General features: G+C 39.2%; 1 protein-coding gene across 1 annotated transcript; it reads right to left on the minus strand.

Moving 5' to 3' along the window:
- Positions 1–1,473: 1,473 nt before the first annotated feature.
- On the minus strand, positions 1,474–2,927 carry LOC113307771 (EP1-like glycoprotein 2). Its single transcript, XM_026556218.1, has one exon. The coding sequence runs from the start codon at positions 2,818–2,820 to the stop codon at positions 1,618–1,620; it is 1,203 nt and encodes a 400-aa protein (XP_026412003.1). The 5' UTR covers positions 2,821–2,927; the 3' UTR covers positions 1,474–1,617.
- Between the last annotated feature and the right edge of the window lie 17,097 nt (positions 2,928–20,024).

Below are 20,024 nucleotides of genomic sequence, written 5' to 3' on the forward strand. Positions count from 1 at the left end.
GAACAACTAAAGCGAATATAGATTTAACTAGATGAGAAAAAATCAGTTAAAAAATCAAACTATATGAAACTCGTATCAAATAGATGGGTAAAAGAGATGATGATTCACTGATTTCAAATCTGAGAACCGATTTTCGATTGAGATGAAAAACTAAAAGATATATCGAATTTTTTCAAGAACCTAGAAATTTATCTTGAATATTTTTTCGAAATTTTACTCTCGACAGTAAGATTAAGATGAGATTATAACAGATCCAAGTCTAAGTATGAAATTCAAATAAGAGATTTATGCTGAAATCAAGCTTTTAAAAAGTTTTCAAAATCATAAAATGATTATTCAGGAATAAAAATCTGAAAAATCGAAGAACTAAATCTACTTATTGAATTGAAACGTTAAAGATAACGAAGCTTATCTGTTCAATTTGATTTCGTAGGCGAATCTTCATATTCATTTGTTGCTGATGATGATTATCATTCATTTTCCATCGTTTTTCGTTGAATCTCCAAAGAACAAGTGATGTTGATGTTGAATTGACGTTCAGATAATCAGGATCTAGGTTCTGAAATCATTTTTCACTGAAAATTTCAATCGGAAATTGTGTCTTCTCGCCTGTTTCTTCATCCGAGAGCAGAAGAAAATGAGAGAGAGAAAGTGAAAAAGAAAATATCTGATGATATAAATACTAAAGGGTAGTCTTGGTATTATTAAAATTCGTAATAATTAATTATGGGCCGGATCTGAAGAATATTTGATTTTTTGGGCCTAGCAATATCATTTTCCTAAAGTATGGAGTTGACAATGAATGATCCATTTAATGGGGCTTCTGTATGTTGAACCCATATAGAAGGGGGTTACAGTATTTTTCACTATTTTTTTTTTATAGTTTTCTTGATACGCAATGGGTATCCGAAATCGACGGGCACCCTAAATTTTTAACAGTCCAGTTTTAGGTCCACAAATTTAAAAACCGGACCCGACTTTTATAAGTAGGGTCCGGGTCCAGTGATACCCGGGAGGACCCGGACCATTGACGGCCCTGGAACTTAAGTCTTGTCTTCAGATGACTTGAGGACTCTTTCGGTTTCAGGGAACTTAATCTGTCGGTGCTGTTAAAAAGATAGTTGTGTGCTCTTGGACATGGACATGGCATTCAAATTAATGCCGTCCGTGCTAGACCGTTGGGTGTAGGATGAGCTGTATCTAACTTGTAGGATATGCTCGTGGGAAATTAGACAAGGGTGAGACGGGGACCAAAGAAGCCACAAAAACAAAGGAGAATCCAGACAGTAAGCAAAAGCTCGATGAGACTTGGACATTGCAGTGTCCACCCACAATATTGAAGAAGACACCGGCAGCAGACTGAGAACCAAGGGCTCAACGTGCAGCCATACAATACGACAAGTTGTCCTGTTACAACATAAAACAAGGTACTAGAGTCGGGGGAATCAACAAGGCAGCTGAAATTGGTCATAATTCGTCTTGACATATATACTCAAATCCGAATTACATTACATGCTTAACCAGATTTTCATTAATTTGACTTGTGAACCTTATCAGTAAAAATAAAGCTGAGAATTCCAAATTTAACAGGCAAAGACATATTATGGATGTAAGTAATTAAAGTTTAATGTAAGCAACACGCGGAAGGTAGTCATCTACTTTGTACAAAGTTCCTAGAACCGGGGCTAACAAACACTTCGAGGATTCTTGTTCGTAAAAGAAGCCTAAACACTTACAATCCTTACTGCACTTATCTCTACACTCATCCAATTTTAGGGATCCTTCACCTGTACTATAATCGTTCATGAAATGTTGAACACCCATAATCTTGAAATAATCCACTTTGTCGGGCTTACCAATGTCACATTTACGTTGCATTGGAGGCCCACAATTCTTGGTCCATCCTAACAATCCCTTAGCCGTTGGACAAGCAACACATTGTTCATCTTCACATAGACCAAAAGATCCACACTTGCTCGGTAACAAACACTCGCTTATGCCATCATTTCCAGTTATCAAGTCAAACAAACTAAAAGTTACTTCCCAGTTAGCATAAATAACTCTGTCGTACAACGTGTAGATCTTCAGACTACCATCAAATCCTAATCGAAGAAAGGACAATGTACTATTGTATTTGGGTCTACCCAAGATTGATCTTCGAGATGAAGAATAGTTGGATACAAAATATTCCAATGTTAGCTCATATGCATATGCTTCTTTCGATTCTGGTGCTGTGTTGAACAAGACTCGAGTCATTATTTGACCTTGACTGGTTCCAAACCAATCAGATGTATAGTAAAGTAATGGCTTCTTAAGTTTTTTACTCTTGAGATATAAATTCAGTCTGTTTTTTTCAAGAACGAAACTATAAGGACCCTCAGATCCATCAACATCGGATGAACGACTAATGATCCGATTTGGACCATTTGGACGTAAACTCTGACCAACCAAAAGAGTATCACTTGGATGATCAAAACTCTGCCATATGAATTTTCCATGGTTATCATAAAGCACAATATTTCCGTTTGATAAAAGATTAAGACCCACAACACCTTTATTAGCTGTACCAGTCTGCCAAGCAATCTGACCATCAGCATCAGCCAGTACAAGGTTACCATCCGTACCGAACGTCAAGATGGCATTTTCCCGAACTGGATTTCCACGGTTAGCATCCCAAACCCATCTGAAGATGGACTGGGATCCTACCAAACCCATTCTCAAAGCAAGAGTGAATACATTAGGAGTTTTGTTATAGAAGCAAAGCTGGAAAGGAGAGTTGAACAAAGAGATTGCACGGTAATGGGCATCATACTCGACCATGTCCTTGCCAAAATCTCCTTGATTTATGAATTTAAAGGTCTTTGAAGAAGGTACAATGGACTCGGTAACAAAAAACGATGAAAAGAAGATGACAGTGAAGAACAAGAAAATAGAGGAAGACATGTTTATGTTATAGATTATTACATTTGATAGTACTCGTGTATTTATAGCAGGATTGACCAGATAAGAAAACAGCTTGAACTTCTACTAATCTTTTTTTTTTTTTTTGCCATAAATCGCGGGGAATATTTTAAAGTTCATGTTATGATTAAAGTTCCATGAGAGAGGATGTTAGTAATATTGGTATTTTGAGTGATCCAACTTTGCTTTTCTTGCTGTGAACTTAAACGTGCTCAAAAAAATGTTTCCCATCAATGGAAAGTGCAGTCATTCTTTGACTACTGCACTAAAATTGTATGTTTCACGATGAGATCTCATTTTCAATCTGTACTTTATCATTCTTCCATATAAACCCGTCGGTACACATCCCAAAGTCCAGCTGTCAGAATCATATTGTTTTACTCTCTTGGCAGATTTGGTATCCCCTTATAAATTCAAAAAGTCTTGACGAACAGTTAAAAAAAATCCAAAAACACCGGCCCCTCACATCTCTTTGTGTGGTGGGGCCCAAAAGTGACCCTGCTAACTCCAACGGGATGGGTCCCACCCTCATATGAGAAGGTGGTTTTCACGTTGTCTTTTTTTTTTTTTTGGATAGTTCAAATAGAACCACTGTTATAAATTATATATTTTCTTCGATCTAAAGTTATTAAAGTTGTGTTTGATATAGGGGAAAGAGAACGATTATATGAAAAACGTATTCCACACAGTTTTAGAAAGAGACAATCAAAGAATTTACATGCAATTCCATGGAATTAAGTTAAAGCAGACTTTATACAAACGTTTTTTTTATTAAATGGGCCCACAACTTAATGGAATTAGATATATATCATCAAACGAGGGAAAACATATTATTTCTGTGAAAAGATGGTTAATTCCATGGAATTAGATATTGTAAAAGAAAACCTAAGAGCAATGGGTATGGAATTAGCGTTTTTGACACTCATTCACTGCCAAATTCAGTGAGAGATTAAGTGAAAGAGTGTTTTGTGACTGTGGGAGTCTAAAAAAACAGACTAAGCGGCTGATGTTTATCCGTTTGGAGAGAAAAATTATCTCCAAGCGGCTTAACATATGTTTCCTCGTAGTTTTTTTTTTCTTTAATAATAAAACCTAATTATGGGTCCCGCATCTAAGAGTTTTAAATTAATAAAACTCTAAAAATAGGTTTGAGAGGCAGATATTCAGTCGCTCAATGTGATTTTTTTTCCAAACGACTGGTTTTCAGCTGCTTAGTGTCCACTTTCTCCCATTCATTCGACCAGTGAGTGTATGAGGATTATTGATGAATGAGTGGGTATTCTCACGTCATAGTAGCACCTCATTTTGAGCAAATCCAGTGATACTCATTCATATTGAATGAGAACAATCACTCCATAGCCCTTGCTCTAAGTAGTCCCTAAACAAGACCAGCTCCTTCATTTTGAAGGAGCTCTATTTCATTCAAAAGAGTGATTTTATTATGGCCAAGATGGAAACGGAGAACTAATATGCCATGTACTAAAAAAATAATCTAACTTTTATAATGATAAGAATTGTAGGGAAAGTTTATATTGAACAATTACTAGAAAAAAAAACTTAAGTCTATAGGCTAATAATATGCTATTTTCTGAAAAAAAAAATTCAAATATTAACAATAAATAAAGAATAAAGGGGAATTTTTTTAAAAATCTATATTAAAAAAAAAAACAACGAAACTTAGGTGTCGACGGCTGATAGTATGCCTTCTCATACCATTATCAACCAAATTAGACAGTTGATTGTTAGACGTGTAGTGTTCACTACCAACCACTCTTTCATCTGAAAGAGTGTAAGTAAGACTTTAGGGTGAAAGTGGGTTGATAGTGTCCATAGTAGGATCACATTAGAGAAAATTAGTAATCCCTCCTTAATTTTGAAAGAGTGACACTAGCCATGTTTGAATAAAACTTGAGGACTTCAGGTGTTTTAAGATTCTTTTGTGCATAATAAACTTCTAGTTTGTCCTCTATGCAAAACAAATGAATTATTTTAATTAAAACCATTCAAGCTTTTTTTGGCACCTAAAGCTCCAGAAATAAAAGTCATTTACAGAAATTGGAAACGATGTTCTCTTGCTTTTATTTTTTGTAAGTCGTTTTGAAATTAGATAATCAAATTCCAAACTAACTTTTAAATTATTAAATCGAAAATTTCCTTCTTATGTAATTGTTAGAGCACCGCTCGGTTAAACTCATCAAGCGTTGGTATGTCAAGTTTAATTGTCATATTTAGATCCAAAACTCGAGTCGCTTAATAAGTGAACGAGAGTCAACTTCGTTAGGTTAGACTGGAAACGATAGAAATATTGTGCTCCAGTTGTTCACGAAGATCTGAAGATGGATTGAAGACAACAAAGGCATTGTCCTTCAACTTGAGGTTAGTAACTATAGACTTGACTTGATCCATTTCTATCTTGTTTTTTTCAAGTCGTTTATATTGAAAACATAACATGCGAAGTCATATATGATACTCTAGTATTAGACTTGGTTGTATTATTATGATCAAAGTATCAAGGAAGTATATACCATTTTTTGAATGCTTTGATTGGTATATTGAATTACGAAGTATAACGTTTATCTTTTGAACTTCGTAAATGCGACATCGACATAATCTATGTAACTTTTTTACTTGATTGTGTGTTATGTATAGGTTTGATTTCATACCTAGAAAACCATATTTTATTACATTGGTTTAAGGAAGAAAATATACGAACTTGTTTCGTAATTGAAAGGAAATCAATATGTATTTAGGTCCGGTTTTCATTGAACATCTATTGGATGACCAATTCGTACCTAAGGAGGGAATTAAGGTAGAACCGATCCTAAATTATGTTAGGAGTCAAGGTAGAAGCGATCCCAACCTATTTCGGGAAGTAAGGTAGAACTGATCCCTAACTATCTATTGTTGGAAGGTATAACTGATCCCAACCTATTTCGGGAAGTAAGGTAGTGCAGATCCCTACCTATCTATCTTTATAAGGTAGAAACGATTCCTTTAAGCAAAAAACGATTTATAATACCACGTACACTTTAGGGTTTGTGTGATTTTGGAAATTGGGTTTGCATAATAGGAAAGTTCAAGATGTCGACATAGTGAGTAATCTAAACATGTGCATGTTGATGGTGAGTAAATTAGCCTTGATTTAGTTGTACAAATAATCCCCGGCCCGACACTAGGATTGTTGAATATGCATAAGCATAATTTTTATTCCGCAAGAGAATCAATAAATTGTATTTGACTAACGGGCTCAACAGTCCTAAAGCTATTTTGAAAGTGTATGCCTATGCCAAATTTCAGAGCTTTCCCCACCAGAAACTTTGTTATTTCATGTACGCCAATATACATGCCTTTTATGTCATATACATGGCATTAGTCTTATTCGGAACATGATTAGACGTCATTCTTGAATTAATGAGCCATTAAGAATACTATTCTTAGTACATAGTCATATCAGTATCGTCTCAAGTCGCAAAACTCCCGTTGTCGAGTTCCTTGAGCATACTATAGCAGCACTATTGTATTCAAAGTTTGTACTAAAATAACATTCTGTCTCCAAATCTAAACTTAGGCATGTTGCCTTGAACTCAAACCCTAGATTGTAGCTATATGATGATCACATCATGAGCATTGCGGCATGGCCAAGCCGCTGGCGTACACCGCATATCTCATAAAAGTACCTTAGACAAACATGGTTAAGGCCCATGAAATAGCCATTGTGGCTTACAACACTTTGGCCAAGAAAAATGAACTAATAGCTCGGAGGAAATCATCTCAAAATAGCTGACTAGGTCCATAATTTATTTATTTTGGAAAAACTAGCATGTAGCATCTCAAGCTGTGGCACCATACCGTGAGAAAATCACGTCTTTGGCAGCCTAGGACAAGGACATAGCACGTAGCCGTGCGACAATCAAGGCCTTGGAAGCTTAGGCCAAGGCCATGACACGTAGTCATGCGGCATTCTCGGCCTTGGCATCCTAGGCCAAGGCCATAACACGTAGCCGTGCGACAATCACAACCTTGGAAGCTTAGGCAAAGGCCATAGCACGTAGCCGTGCGTTATCATCGGCATTGACATCCTAGGCCAAGGACATAGCACGTAGGCATGCGACAATCACAACCTTGGCAGCTTAGGCCAAGTCCATGGCACGTAGCCATGCGGCATTCTCGTCATTGGAAACTTAGGCCAAGGAAATAACACGTAGCCATGCGAAAATCACGACCTTGGAAGCTTAGACCAAGGCCATAACACGTAGCCATGCGCCATTATCGGCCTTGGAAGCCTAGGCCAAGGCCATAACACGTAGCCGTGAGACAATCGCGGTCTTGGCAGCCTAGGCCAAGGCCATGGCACGTAGTTGTGCGCCATTCTCGGACTTGGAAGCCTAGGCCATACCACATAGCCGTGCGATAATCACGATCTTGGAAGCTTAGGCCAAGGCCATAGCACGTAGCCGTGCGTTATTCTAGGCCTTGGAAGCCTAGGCCAAGGCCATAGCACGTAGTCGTGCGACAATCATGGGCTTGACAGCTTAGACGAAGGCCATAACACGTAGTCGTGCGTAATTCTCGGCCTTGGAAGCCTAGGACAAGGCCGTAGCACATATTCGTGCGATAATCACGGCCTTGGAAGCTTAGGCCAAGGCCATATCACATAGTCGTTCGCCATTCTCGTCCTTGGTAGTTTAGGCCAAGGCCATAGCACGTATAGTGAGATAATCACGGGTTTGGAAGCTTAGGCCAAGTCCATAACACGTAGCCGTGCGTCATTCTCGGCCTTGGCAGCCTAAGCCAAGGACATAGCACATAACTGTGCGACAATCACGACCTTGGAAGCCTAGGCAAAGGCCATAACACATAGCCGTACGACAATCACGACCTTGGTAGCCTAAGCCAATGTCATACCCCGTAGTCGTGCGTCATTTTAGACCTTGGTAGTTTAGGCCAAGGCCATAGCACGTATAGTGCGACAGTCACGGTCTTGGCAGCTTAGGACAAGGCCATAGCACGTAGCCATGCGCAATCACGGCCTTGGCATCTTAGGCCAATGTCATGGCACGTAGCCGTGCGGCATTCTCGGCCTTGGAAGCCTAGGCCAAGGCCATAACACGTAGTCGTGCGCCATTCACAACCTTGGCATCCTAGGCCAAGGCCATAACACGTAGCCGTGCGATAATCATGGCCTTGGAATCTTACGCCAAGGCCATAGCACGTAGCCATGTATAACAGGTATGCAAGTGGCGCACAATGATTGCGCGTTACAGAGTTGCAGGCCAAGTTGTTGTAGTTTTGAAAGTGGTAGTAAAAGTTCGTTGCTCGGACTTGTAAAGATTTAAAAATAAAAATATATACACAATATTTGTCACAATGGGCGAGAGGTACTGGGACTAATGATTCGGCCAATTTTCATAACATAGGGCTTAATGATTTATTCTCAACAATAATCGCTCAAAACATAAATTATATGGACTCTTATTTTGCCAAAGTAGATTTTCAAAACATTGATTGTAAGTCCTAAGCATGATGTATCAAAACACCTAATCCAAGCATACATCATCAAATTAAATAACAACCAATTAATTCAAATCATATTTCAATTTTAAATTAATGCAAAAGTCTTAAAAAGAATTAATGAAATTACCCCAAGTATGAAGTTTGGCCTCCTCCGTCGTCCCAGTGTTGGGCTTTAGCTCATCATAGTAAAAATGCTCTCAAAATAATTATTTATTGCTCAAAAAGTGGTTTACAAATGATGAAAAGGTGTAAAACAATTTAACAGAAAAATCGCAACAGAAATAACTGTTGCAAAGGCGTTGTTCAGCTGTTACAAAAAGAACGATAAATGGTAAGTGCTGTTGTACGACTAACTACGACCCACGAGTGTGCGTCTTAGACACTGTTGATAAACGACTGCTTCTGCGAGTCCGTTCGTCGTGTTCTTCATCTTCATCAATGGCGGCAGCAGCAGCAGAGAGAAATCATGGTTCTCGATTCTGCAGCGTTCCTTCTCTCCTCCCAACTCTCGACACCCCTTCTTTGTGATAATAGTAACCTATTTATACTCCTAAGTCTCATTTAATCTCGCCATAACTCCTCAAAAATCTTCACAGTGAAGAAAATTATTTTTGAGAATAATTTCTTATTTCTTTCTCTGTGTACGTTAATTTCCTTGAAAATCTTCAGAAACTGATTGATACGCAACCTAGGAAAGTATATGGTCTTAACTCCACAACCATGCAGCATCTTTTACGTGATTTTCTTTCCAAAAATGAAACTGATATTCTTCTCTCCTGTTTTGATCGGGAATTGATTTTCTGGCCAAAGTTGATCGATCCCAACCACCATAATATCTTCTTATACTCATATCACATATACCCATTAAGTTTCAGCTCTTTAATCTCCCAACAGATCCATCAAAATCTCGAACGAAATTCTGCCAGGGAAGAAGAAATATTTCCCGCCAAAAAAAAAAGAATTTGAATTTTGTTGAAGACCTTCCCCTATCCAGTTCAGGGGTGCAAATAGCAAGTGGGGTTGAAATAGACTCCTTGGGGTGGAAATAACCAAAACATAGGTGCCTTTAGTAATTTTTCTGGGATGTTTTCCGCACTTTTTCGAGGTTCCTCCGGGGTATTTCTGGGGTACTTCCGGTCCACTTCTGGGGCGCTTCCGGTATACTATCAACGGAGGTCCAAATGCCACATTTTTGAGCCCATTTCGCCGCAAGGGATTATTTCTCTAATAATTCCTACAAAGACATAAAAGAACACAATTATACAAAATTGAACACTAACAATACATACAATAGAGACATATTAGACACATAAATGCGTCTATCACAAGTCAATGTCTGACAATGATAGCGCGATACTGCATAGACTGTCAAGTGCTAAGAATGGGATAACCATACAGGGCCAATGAAGAGCAAGAGTGGCGCTACATTGTAAAGACATTTTTCTAAGTAATGAAGCTTATTGGCCGACACAATGAAACTTCATTGAGGAAAGGCAAGACAAATCTAAAGTGGCAGGATGCAACATGCAACATGCGATGTTGGCATTAAGGCATATCCATGGAATTGAGTTCGCCCAAACTCAAGGATGATGCAAGAAGATATAATAGGCCAAGAGTTGGTCTATGACATTATTTCAAGGTTGTCCAAAGCTTGAATAATGCAAACAATCTAGTAATGCAAGAGTGGCATTACTATTGTCAAGCAATTGGTTAAGTAAAGCAAGAATAACGCATATGAGCATGTGGAACATATTGGCATAAGTTGGAAATCATGTTGGCATGAATTTGGCTTAGATAAAGTGTCCTAGAAAGTTCAGAGAAAGGCCTAATGCGGTGAGGCGCAGAAGTGGCGCAAAAGTGGCGCATTATGGCTCAAGTGTTGTTTCTTGGCTTTGCGAGCATGCCAATGAAGTGAGACAAGGTAGAACTGTTTTAAAGTGTATTTATAACCATATTATAGTGTACATAACCAAAAAGAACAGGTGTGGCACCAATTGGCGTGAAAATAAAAAAGGTGGAAGTTGAAGTTGGCGGTTGTGGAAACTACCTGATGGGACACATGGCTGTTCCATGCGTGTGCAAGTGTTGTGCACGGTTTTGTATAGTGATTTTTCTGTATAAATAGTCCTAAGGTGTGGGAAAATCAGTAGGCTTACATAGATAAAGTTTTGTAGACATGTAGTCTCATACTTGAGAGAATAAAGGCATCACCAAGAGGGTGATGGCCTGTTTAGTCCATCCGATGGTCTGTTTGATGTAATCCTCCTTTAGTGCAATAAAATAGGTTCGTTGCAGTATCCTTTGTGTTTATTGTGTTGCTTATCTTGTGTGATAATTGTTGAGGTGCATGATGCTTATGGGGGCATGAAGAGTTAGAGAGAAAGAAGAAAAAACTTCCGTTGTGCAAATCCTTTAGAGTGAAGGCAGATGCGTACTTTGATGCAAGTATGCAAGGCTGAGTGATTTTGGGTGAAGATGATTCACTGAACCACAATCATTGCCAGTCATGTCCCATGAAAATTTTAGGCGATTAAATGGGCGTGTGACAGATGGTATCAGAGTTGTGTTAGGGGACGCAGTTGCTGATTTTTCTCTCTTTTACTCAAGTTGGTGTCATTTGTTTGTCGAATTCAGTGAAGAATTGTTTGGGTTTCACTAGTATGGAGGCTAGAAGAAGTTGGTCTAGTGTAGAAAAATCAATTGGAATGAACTTTGAAGCTTGAAGTAGCAACAGGCCAAGAAAGTTTATGACAAAGGTGTCAAAATTCCTGCCCAAAGTGTTAGACGAACATGCGAGAATCATTGGAAACCGGGTTTTCAAGTGATTGCATGACAAAACTAAGGAGTGTGCTTACTTCTATGGTGCAAGTCAGGTGTTAAGTCCATGTTTCTCACAAGTATGTAAAGATTACGCATTTGGAATGCATATCTTTGTGGTGTTATCAGTAGCGAGTACATTACGTGTTGTAATGGGAATTTTGCGAAAATTCCTGAATGAAAAGATGTTGCTGGCCTTTGCAGTGGCAAAGAAGATTGAGAACCTCTCTATGTGATAGATTGAAGGTGTTTTCATCATAGCCAGTTGGATGGAAGATTAAAACTATCTCTCTCGAATGCATGTACCTTGGTGGTAATGCAAAGTCTGGTTGAGAACCACCATTTTTTTGGCAATGTGATGCCATAAAGAAGAATTGGATGGCCAATTCTTATCTAGCATAAATCTTATGGAAAGGCTAAAGACAGAAGCGTAAGTTAGGGAAAAACCGATATACCACGGTCTTACGTTTGCAAAGAGTTTTTTGTTGATGCTAGATGCACACAAGGAGTGTGTTTGCACCTGGTTTATGAGTGGGATCAATATGCTTGGATAAGCATTTGATCGTAACCCCAAGCAAATGTTCTTGTCAACTGCAAGTCAACAATTTTTGCTACTAACGCTGATTTTGGAGAAGGTGAAAGACAAGAGAATCCAGATGTGCATGGGCAGTAAAATGAGTTCCAAGCTTGAAGAAGAATGCGGCATTCTTGCTTCATGGAACATAGGCAGTGGCGCCTCATTTTCAAGGATTATGGCCTTGTTTGCAACTGTCCATAGTGTTTATCCGCATAAGTCATTGAGTGATATGACTTTGCTGAGCTCAATGGTGATGGTCAAAATCACCAAGTTAAGTCTGTTCCAGTTGTGCAAAGGTGCACAAGTATGTGTCAAGATTTGGGTGCTAATTGGCATAGAAAATATGCAACAGTAGCATGCGCCAAATAGGATTTGGGCATGGCTAAGATGCATGATGCGGTTGGAGATGCAAGTTAAGTGAATTTTAGATGCATGGAAAAAGAAGGACAAAGTAGTGGTGATGCATAAAGATGGCATGTGGCCATTATTGAGGAAATTTTCATGAAAGCTAAAGCAACATAATGGAATCAATTTGAAGGAGTATTCAACCAAGTGTTAATTATATTGTGCTTCGTTATGGGAGTTGCATACGAACATTGATAGTAGGAAGAGTGCATGTGGCAAACTGAATTGCTACATTGGGGACAATAGGTGCTGTCTCGCTTCCTTTGTTGCTTAGAAGCGAAGATGAAGTCAGTATTAGAAGGCTTGTTAGGTCTTACAAATTGCAATCAGTTGGCGCGAGTATTTGCTCAAGTTTGAATATACTTTCAGTTTAGGTCAAGTAGACATTGGTGGTGGAATAAAGTCTCTCCATGTAAGGTAGTAGTGAATGAGGGTGTTTGAAGTGAAAGATCTTGCCTCTTTCGTTCAAGGTAAATTCAATTTGCGTGGAAGATGCTACATAGCATATTAAGACAAAATATGCAATAGAAGACATTGAAAGTGAAAGAAGTAAATAGATTTGGTGGCATAGTCGAGTTTGCTGTTGAAAGTTATGTGGAAGTGCGACGGCATATGGCAGCGATAGAATGGAGTAATGCAACAAGAATGAAGATGTAAGTCCATCAAGTATATGAGTTAAGAGTAACTCATAGTTAGGAAGAACATGATGTTGTTTTTCCGCTACATTAAAGCGTAGCAGTTTGAAAGAACAAGTGATGCCTTGTTAGTTTCAAAGGCGCATGAAGAGGAGATCTGTTCGTGAGACGGTGTGAAGACTCGGGTATCCTAAATCATGACTATACTAAAGTCATGCATTTCAATCAAGGTGTAGAAATAATGCAAGCAAAGAACGGCGAGGTGTTGGTTCTTTGGCATACAAATGATGCAAAGCTAGGAGGCGTAATTAACAATATGATTTGGAGGCCAAATCTAGTGTAACTTTTGTTACATTGCTGAAGACAACAAAGACTATGGGTTATGGCGCATACCAGAGTGGTATGGAATCATAACATGCATACCTTAAGGAAAGCATGATTTTGCGTAGGCGCATATGATTGAAGAACACTTAGTCTATAGTAACACCTGTGGAATTGCAAGAGTGCAATGTCAGTCAGAATTGAAGGCAGTAAGCTAAGTTATGCATATCAAGGTGATATGTTAGTTGTTTGGCGTGTACACTTAGGCACGGAATGGCTGGAGAAAATATTTGTGATGCTGATGCAATCGGATGTGGGCCATTGGCTTAGGGGTCAGCTAAAAGAGTATTTCCAAATTTCATAGGAGTTATGAAAGTGCATAACAACAGATTGCAAGTGCATTTGGGTATTGATATGCGATTTTAGTTGGAGTTGAAGCGTAGGCCAACGTGACAACAACAGTGAAAGTCAGTAGGATCAATGACAAGGAAATAATCTAGGTGATGGCATATGGTACTACGCAGAAAGAGTTGGCAAGAATGAGGGCCAAACAAGTTTGTTGAATTCTGAGAAGGGCTCAGAAGCGTACAAGGCCAGAGAACAAGTATATTGAGTATACTTGGTTGTGTTCAACGAGGACGTCTAACAGATTAGGTGGGGGAGGTCTATAACAGGTATGCAAGTGGCGCACAATGATTGCAAGTTACAGAGTTGCGGGCCAAGACAGTGTCTGACAATGATTACGCGATACTGCATAGATTGTCAAGTGCTAAATACGGCATAACCCTACAGGGACAATGAAGCGCAAGAGTGGCGCTACATTGTAAAGACATTTTGCTAAGTAATGAATCTTATTGGCCAACACAATTAATCTTCATTGAGGAAAGGCAAGACAAAGCCAAAGTGGTAAGATGCAACATGCAACATGCGATGTTGGCATTAAGGCATATCCATGGAATTGAGTTGGCCCAAACTCAAGGATGATGAAAGAAGGTAGAATAGGCCAGGAGTTGGTCTATGTCATTAGTTCAAGGTTGTCCAAAGCTTGAATGATGCAAACAAGCTAGTAATGCAAGAGTGGCATTACCATTGTCGAGCAATTGGTTAAGTAAAGCAAGAATAACGCATATGGGCATGTGGCACATATTGGCATAAGTTGGAAATCATGTTGGCATGAATTTGGATTAGATAAAGTGTCCTAGAAAGTTCAGAGAAAGTCCTAACGCGGTGAGCCGCAGAAGTGGCACAGAATGTCTCACGTGTTGTTTCTTGGCTTTGCAAGCATTCCAATGAAGTGAGACAAGGTAGAACGGTTATAAAGTGTATTTATAACCATATTAGAATGTTCATAACCAACAAGAACAGGTGTGGCACCAATTGGCGTGACAACACAAAAGGTGGCAGTTGAAGTTGGCTGTTATGGAAACTACCTGATGGGACACATGGTTGTTCCATGCGTGTGCAAGTGTTGTGCATGGTTTTGGCTAGTGAGTTTTCTGTATAAATAGTCCTAAGTTGTGGGAAAATCAATATGATTGCATAGAGAAATTTTTGTATACATGTAGTCTCATACTTGAGAGAATAAAGGCATCACCAAGAAGGTGGTGGCCTGTTTAGTCCATGCGATGGACTGTTTGTTGTAATTTTCCTTTAGTGCAATAAAATGGGTTTATTGCAGTATCCTTTGTGCTGATTGTGTTGCTGATTTTGTGTGAAAATTGTTGAAGTGCATGGTAGAACTATTATGCTTATGGGGGCCTGAAGAGTTAGAGAGAAAGAAGAAAAGACTTCTGTTGTGAAAAGCCTTTAGAGTGAAGGAAGATGTGTACTTTGATGCAAGTATGTAAGGCTGAGTGATTTTGGGTGAAGATGATTCACTGAACCATAATCATTGCCGGTCATGTGCCATGAAAATTTTAGGCGATTAAATGGGTGTGTGACACCGTACGCCATTCACGGACTTGGCAGCCTATGCCAAGGCCATAGAAAATAGTCGTGCGACAATCACGACCTTGGAATCTTAGGCCAAGGACATGGCATGTATCCGTGCGGCAGTCTCTGCCTTGGCATCTTAGGCCAAGGCCATAACACGTAGTCGTGCAATAATCACGACATTTGAAGCTTAGGCCAAGGCCGTAGCATGTAGTTGTGCGTCATTGTCGGCCTTGGCAGCCTAGGCCAAGGACATATCACGTAGTCGTGCGACAATCACAGCGTTGGCAACTTAGGTCAAGGCCATGGCACGTAGCCGTGCGACATTCTCGTCCTTGGTAGCTTAGGACAAGGCCATAACACGTAGCCGTGCCAGAATCACTGTCTTGGAAGTTTAGGTCAAGGCCATGACACGTAGCCGTGCGGAAATCTCGGCCTTGGAAGCTTAGGCCAAGGCAATAGCACATAGTCGTGCGACAATCACAACCTTAGCAGCTTAGGCCAAGGCCATAGCACGTAGCCGTGCGAGAATCACGGCCATGGACGCTTAGGCCAAGGCCATAACACATAGTCGTACGCCATTCTCGACCTTGGCAGCCTAGGTCAAGGCCATATCACGTACCCGTGAGACAATCACGGCCTTGGCAGATTAGGCCAAGGCCATGGCACGTATATGTGCGTCATTCTCGGCCTTGGAAGCCTAGGCTAGGGCCATAACACGTAGTCGTGCGACAATCACGGCCTTGGAAGCTTAGGCCAAGGCCATAACACATAGTCGTGCGTCATTCTCGGTCTTGGCAGCCTAGGTCGAGGCCATACACGTAGCCGTGCGGCATTCACGACCTTGGTAGCTTGGGACAAGGCAATATCACGTAGTGATAGACACATTTTTGTGTCTAATCTGATCTCAATACTATATTGTTGGCACTCGATTTTGTACTAATTTCGTTATTTTATGTCTTTGTAGGAAATTTTAGAGAAATAAGCCCTTGCGGCGAAATAGGCTCAAAAAGTAGTGTTTTACACCCCGGAGAAATGCACCGTAGGCACCCCAGAAATGCACCGGAAGCGTCCCAGAAATGTGTCGGAGGAATCCAGAAAAATTACTATTTCCACCGAAAATTACTATTCGCACCCAAACACTTTGGATAAGGGGCGACCACTGGATAAGGGGCGACCTTCTTTCAAAATGCAAAATTTGTTTTGGCGGGAAATGTTTTTACTCTCTGGCAGAATTTTCGATTGATTTTTGATGGTGTTCTAGGGAGATTAAATGGCTGAAATTTGGTAGGATGTTGTGATTTAGCCTAAGGAAGATATTGTGGGTATCGAATCTGATCGAATTTGTCTGGAAAACCTGTTTGATCCTACGAGTTGAAAACAGGGGCGCATTGTATAGTTTATATTTTTAAACTATAACAAAATGGCGCCGCCGACACGGACTTGTATATAGATTGATTTATTTTTTTTAAGTTTATTATTTTTTTTAGAATCGTTTGTTCCTTTTTACGTTTCTTTTTGTCTTTATTTTGCAGGTTCAAAGTGAAAACTAAGGACTTGGAGAGGAAAAAGCTTAAAGCGAAAAGCAAAAAGAGAAGAAAAAAAAGGACAATTTTAGGATTTAATTTTTAATTTTTAATTTTTTTAGAGTGTGTGAGGAAAACTGTAATTTTTTATTTATTTATTTTGGACTTTGGACTTTAAACAATTGGACTTTATTTTTTTTAACCCTACGGAAGGGTATTATTATTAAAAAAAAAATTATTATATAAACTGTGTGCAGGGAAGGACGACGATTACTATATCGTTTCGGCCCCTCGGGTTCGCACACGGCATAGGAGTCGTGGCCCGAGTCGACGACAACGGTTCATCGCCCGTCTGGTACGGGAGGTAAGTCCATCGAAACACTCGCGAATCTCCTGTAAGCGAGTTACTGTATTCCTTAAGGTGATTCATTGATTGAGGACGAATTTGGACTGTTTTTAAATTCCTAGTAAAGGGCAAGGCCTGGCCAATACAAGATAAGGGTTTGGATTTCATCACCGCTCCCTTCTTGCCCGCCTTAGGAAAACGAAACCTAACGCGAACCGAAGCGTAAAATTTGGAATAGAACGAGACTGATAGGGTAACGAGCTTAATAGGAAACTTGTTCGAAAAATATTGGTTGCTCTTTAAGCACACTCCAAAGTTCATGATGGTTTCTGTGAGTTGAATGCGTGACTGCGCCGCCTTGTGATAGCGGTGAGGCCTTGGGTATCAAAGCTCCACTGATCTTCCCTCGCCTCAATTCAACTTACTTTGACTCGGATTGATTCCAGAGGGGTGTGCTCAAATTGTAACGAATTCCTTTTCGAAGGAATAGAAGCTGGTCTAGAAAACAATCTAAGTGGAGCCATCATGCTTTTTGTTTGCTAGAAATCTTTAGGTTTGTTTTGGTGGAGTCGAGTCGGCCTTGTTTGTGGTTGTGTAGAATTCCCTTGCAATTAAGAATGTCGAAATGGTATGATAGAAGACAATACAATGAGTATCGACCTGAATTTGAATATGGACATCATCAGTTTTATGACCATGGTGGGAATAGTAGTTGGGAACACCAACCTTTTCAAGGTTATGGTTCATACCATAGTGAGCCCAATTACTATCCACACACGAATTGGTCTTACGAGCAAGAAAATCAGGAATATTATTGTACTAGTCATGCGTTTTTGGAAAATTACTTAAAAACTAGTCCTGATTATGACATTTCTAAACCTGTTCAATCTCTAGAAGAAACCTACCAACAAATTCGAAGGGAGTATGAACGTGCAGTTAGTTCAAGAGAAGAGAGTACACAACGGTCTAAGATATTCAATGAGACTTGTGAACGTATAAGTGTTACGCTCAGTGAAATTCAAGCACGTTTAGAGGCAGAAAATGAACAGTTAGCTAATGATGCTCGAAATTGTCTAAATTTCCAAAATAGTGTTTCTAATTCTACCCTTGATATCAATAGTGAATATTTGCCCAATCTAGAGGACGAGGTTAGAATAAAAGACACTACTTATTTAGATAAGGTTCAATCATCTTTGTACTATTATGATGATGAGGATAATAGTAATGAAGAATCTGAAATATGTAGGCATAGTGATCAGGAATCTATTAATCCAATTGAGCTTTATAATGACTATATTATTTCTAGTTCAAATCCAAATAATTTTTATGATTATTCACCTATTCAAAAGGAAGAGGATTTGATTAGGGATACCACCGTTTTAGACGATGTAATTTTTCCTTTTGATTACGAAGCCGATAGTGGTTTAGAGGAACGGGTTCATTTCGAAAATACTGTTTTAGAGTCTAGCGACTTAGAAACAATAGTCTTGGAAGAAGAAGATAGACCCGTAGAGATGAGTGAAGATGCACTACCTGATAATAACTTAGAAGAATATCTTGAATATTTTAAGGACTCTGAAGATACGGAAATTCAAGAAATAATTAGAGACACTGAAAACTCTAAGTTTGGGGGTGATTATCACTTCCCTAGTGCCTTACCTTTAACTCTCAGAAAGTCCCCACACTTAGGACTTGATATCTGTGCCTCGACCATTTTACAAGATTACCTTCATACTCGTTTTCCCGAGCCTAATGATGTCCATGAAGGAGTTCAGTCGTTAGAAACCCATCCTCTGGTTGATGTGGTTTGCCCAGGCTATGATCCCCAGATTGACTTTGTTTTCCCACCAAATAGTTTTCTTCCAACTGTGGGAACGTTTATATTCCAAATGTGTCGAATATTAAGTTGTGAGACTAGACCTAAATGCTTTAGGAAATTAGAATCGACATATTTGCTTAAGGATGACCACTACTCTCATTGTGGTCAATTATGTAAGTCATATCTGATTGACTTAGAGGATCCGCAATTATTTAGGTTATTACTTCGTGATTCTAAGTTCGTATTTGAGTTTTTCCAGACTCTAGGACCTAGTAATTTAGATCCAATCTATGAGGAAATGCATCCAAGAAAAATATTTTATTTAGACCCTTTCATAGAACCTGAACCTGAACCACAATTAGATATAAATATCTTAATCAGGAAACTAGATAAGGGCATGTTATTCTTGTTCACTTTCTTGGGTTATTGTAGTTTCCTTTTGTCAGCTCTTTTTCGTTTTGAAGACCCACAGTTATTTCGGCTACTGTTATACGGTTCGAGTTGACTAAACCTTTCCTACGTCTGGCTGAAGACTTTAAACTTAGCACTTCTTGGGAGGTAACCCAATCTCATGCAACACGGTAATATCTTTCCTTAACTCTTTCGCTTCAAATGGTAACAGTTTCTCCTTGTTCATGCTTTTAGTTTCATCTTTAGAACATTGAGGACAATGTTAGATTTAAGTTTGGGGGTATGGGATAAATTTTTTAGTTGCAATAAATAAACTCCAGAGCCTAGAAATTTACGCCTATTAAGGATAACACTAACCAATCTAAGTGTATGGAAACATTTTTGTTTTAGGAGCTGAGGAACCAATCTGACTAGATGGAAACATATATAGAGTCTATTCATAAAAGCACAGAGCTCAGGTGTTAGAAATAACATGATAGTTTCGCCATATCTCGTCGAGTCCTTTTCACTTTTTATTTTTAGTTTTCTTTTATTTCAAGTGATTTGGTGGGGCACACGATTCAAGTTGTTACCTTTGCTAGGGTGAAATAGAGTGACTGAGTTACCTTTTCAAAAAAAAACAAAAAAATATTAGACCGGACCAGTTAGACCAATCGGAATAAGTATTAACACTTGGATAGCAATATGCGTGTGTTCTCCCTGTTTCCGTCGCCTAAGAAGGCGTGGAATGCAGGACCCGTGAGAACTATCGTGTAATCTG

This window comes from Papaver somniferum, chromosome 9 (genome assembly GCF_003573695.1).
Source record: "Papaver somniferum cultivar HN1 chromosome 9, ASM357369v1, whole genome shotgun sequence".
Taxonomy (NCBI): domain Eukaryota; kingdom Viridiplantae; phylum Streptophyta; class Magnoliopsida; order Ranunculales; family Papaveraceae; genus Papaver; species Papaver somniferum.

Bases quoted from the DNA above. Each gene is read 5' to 3' on its own strand.
- LOC113307771 (XM_026556218.1), bottom strand. From the start codon at position 2,820: ATGGTCGAGTATGATGCCCATTACCGTGCAATCTCTTTGTTCAACTCT.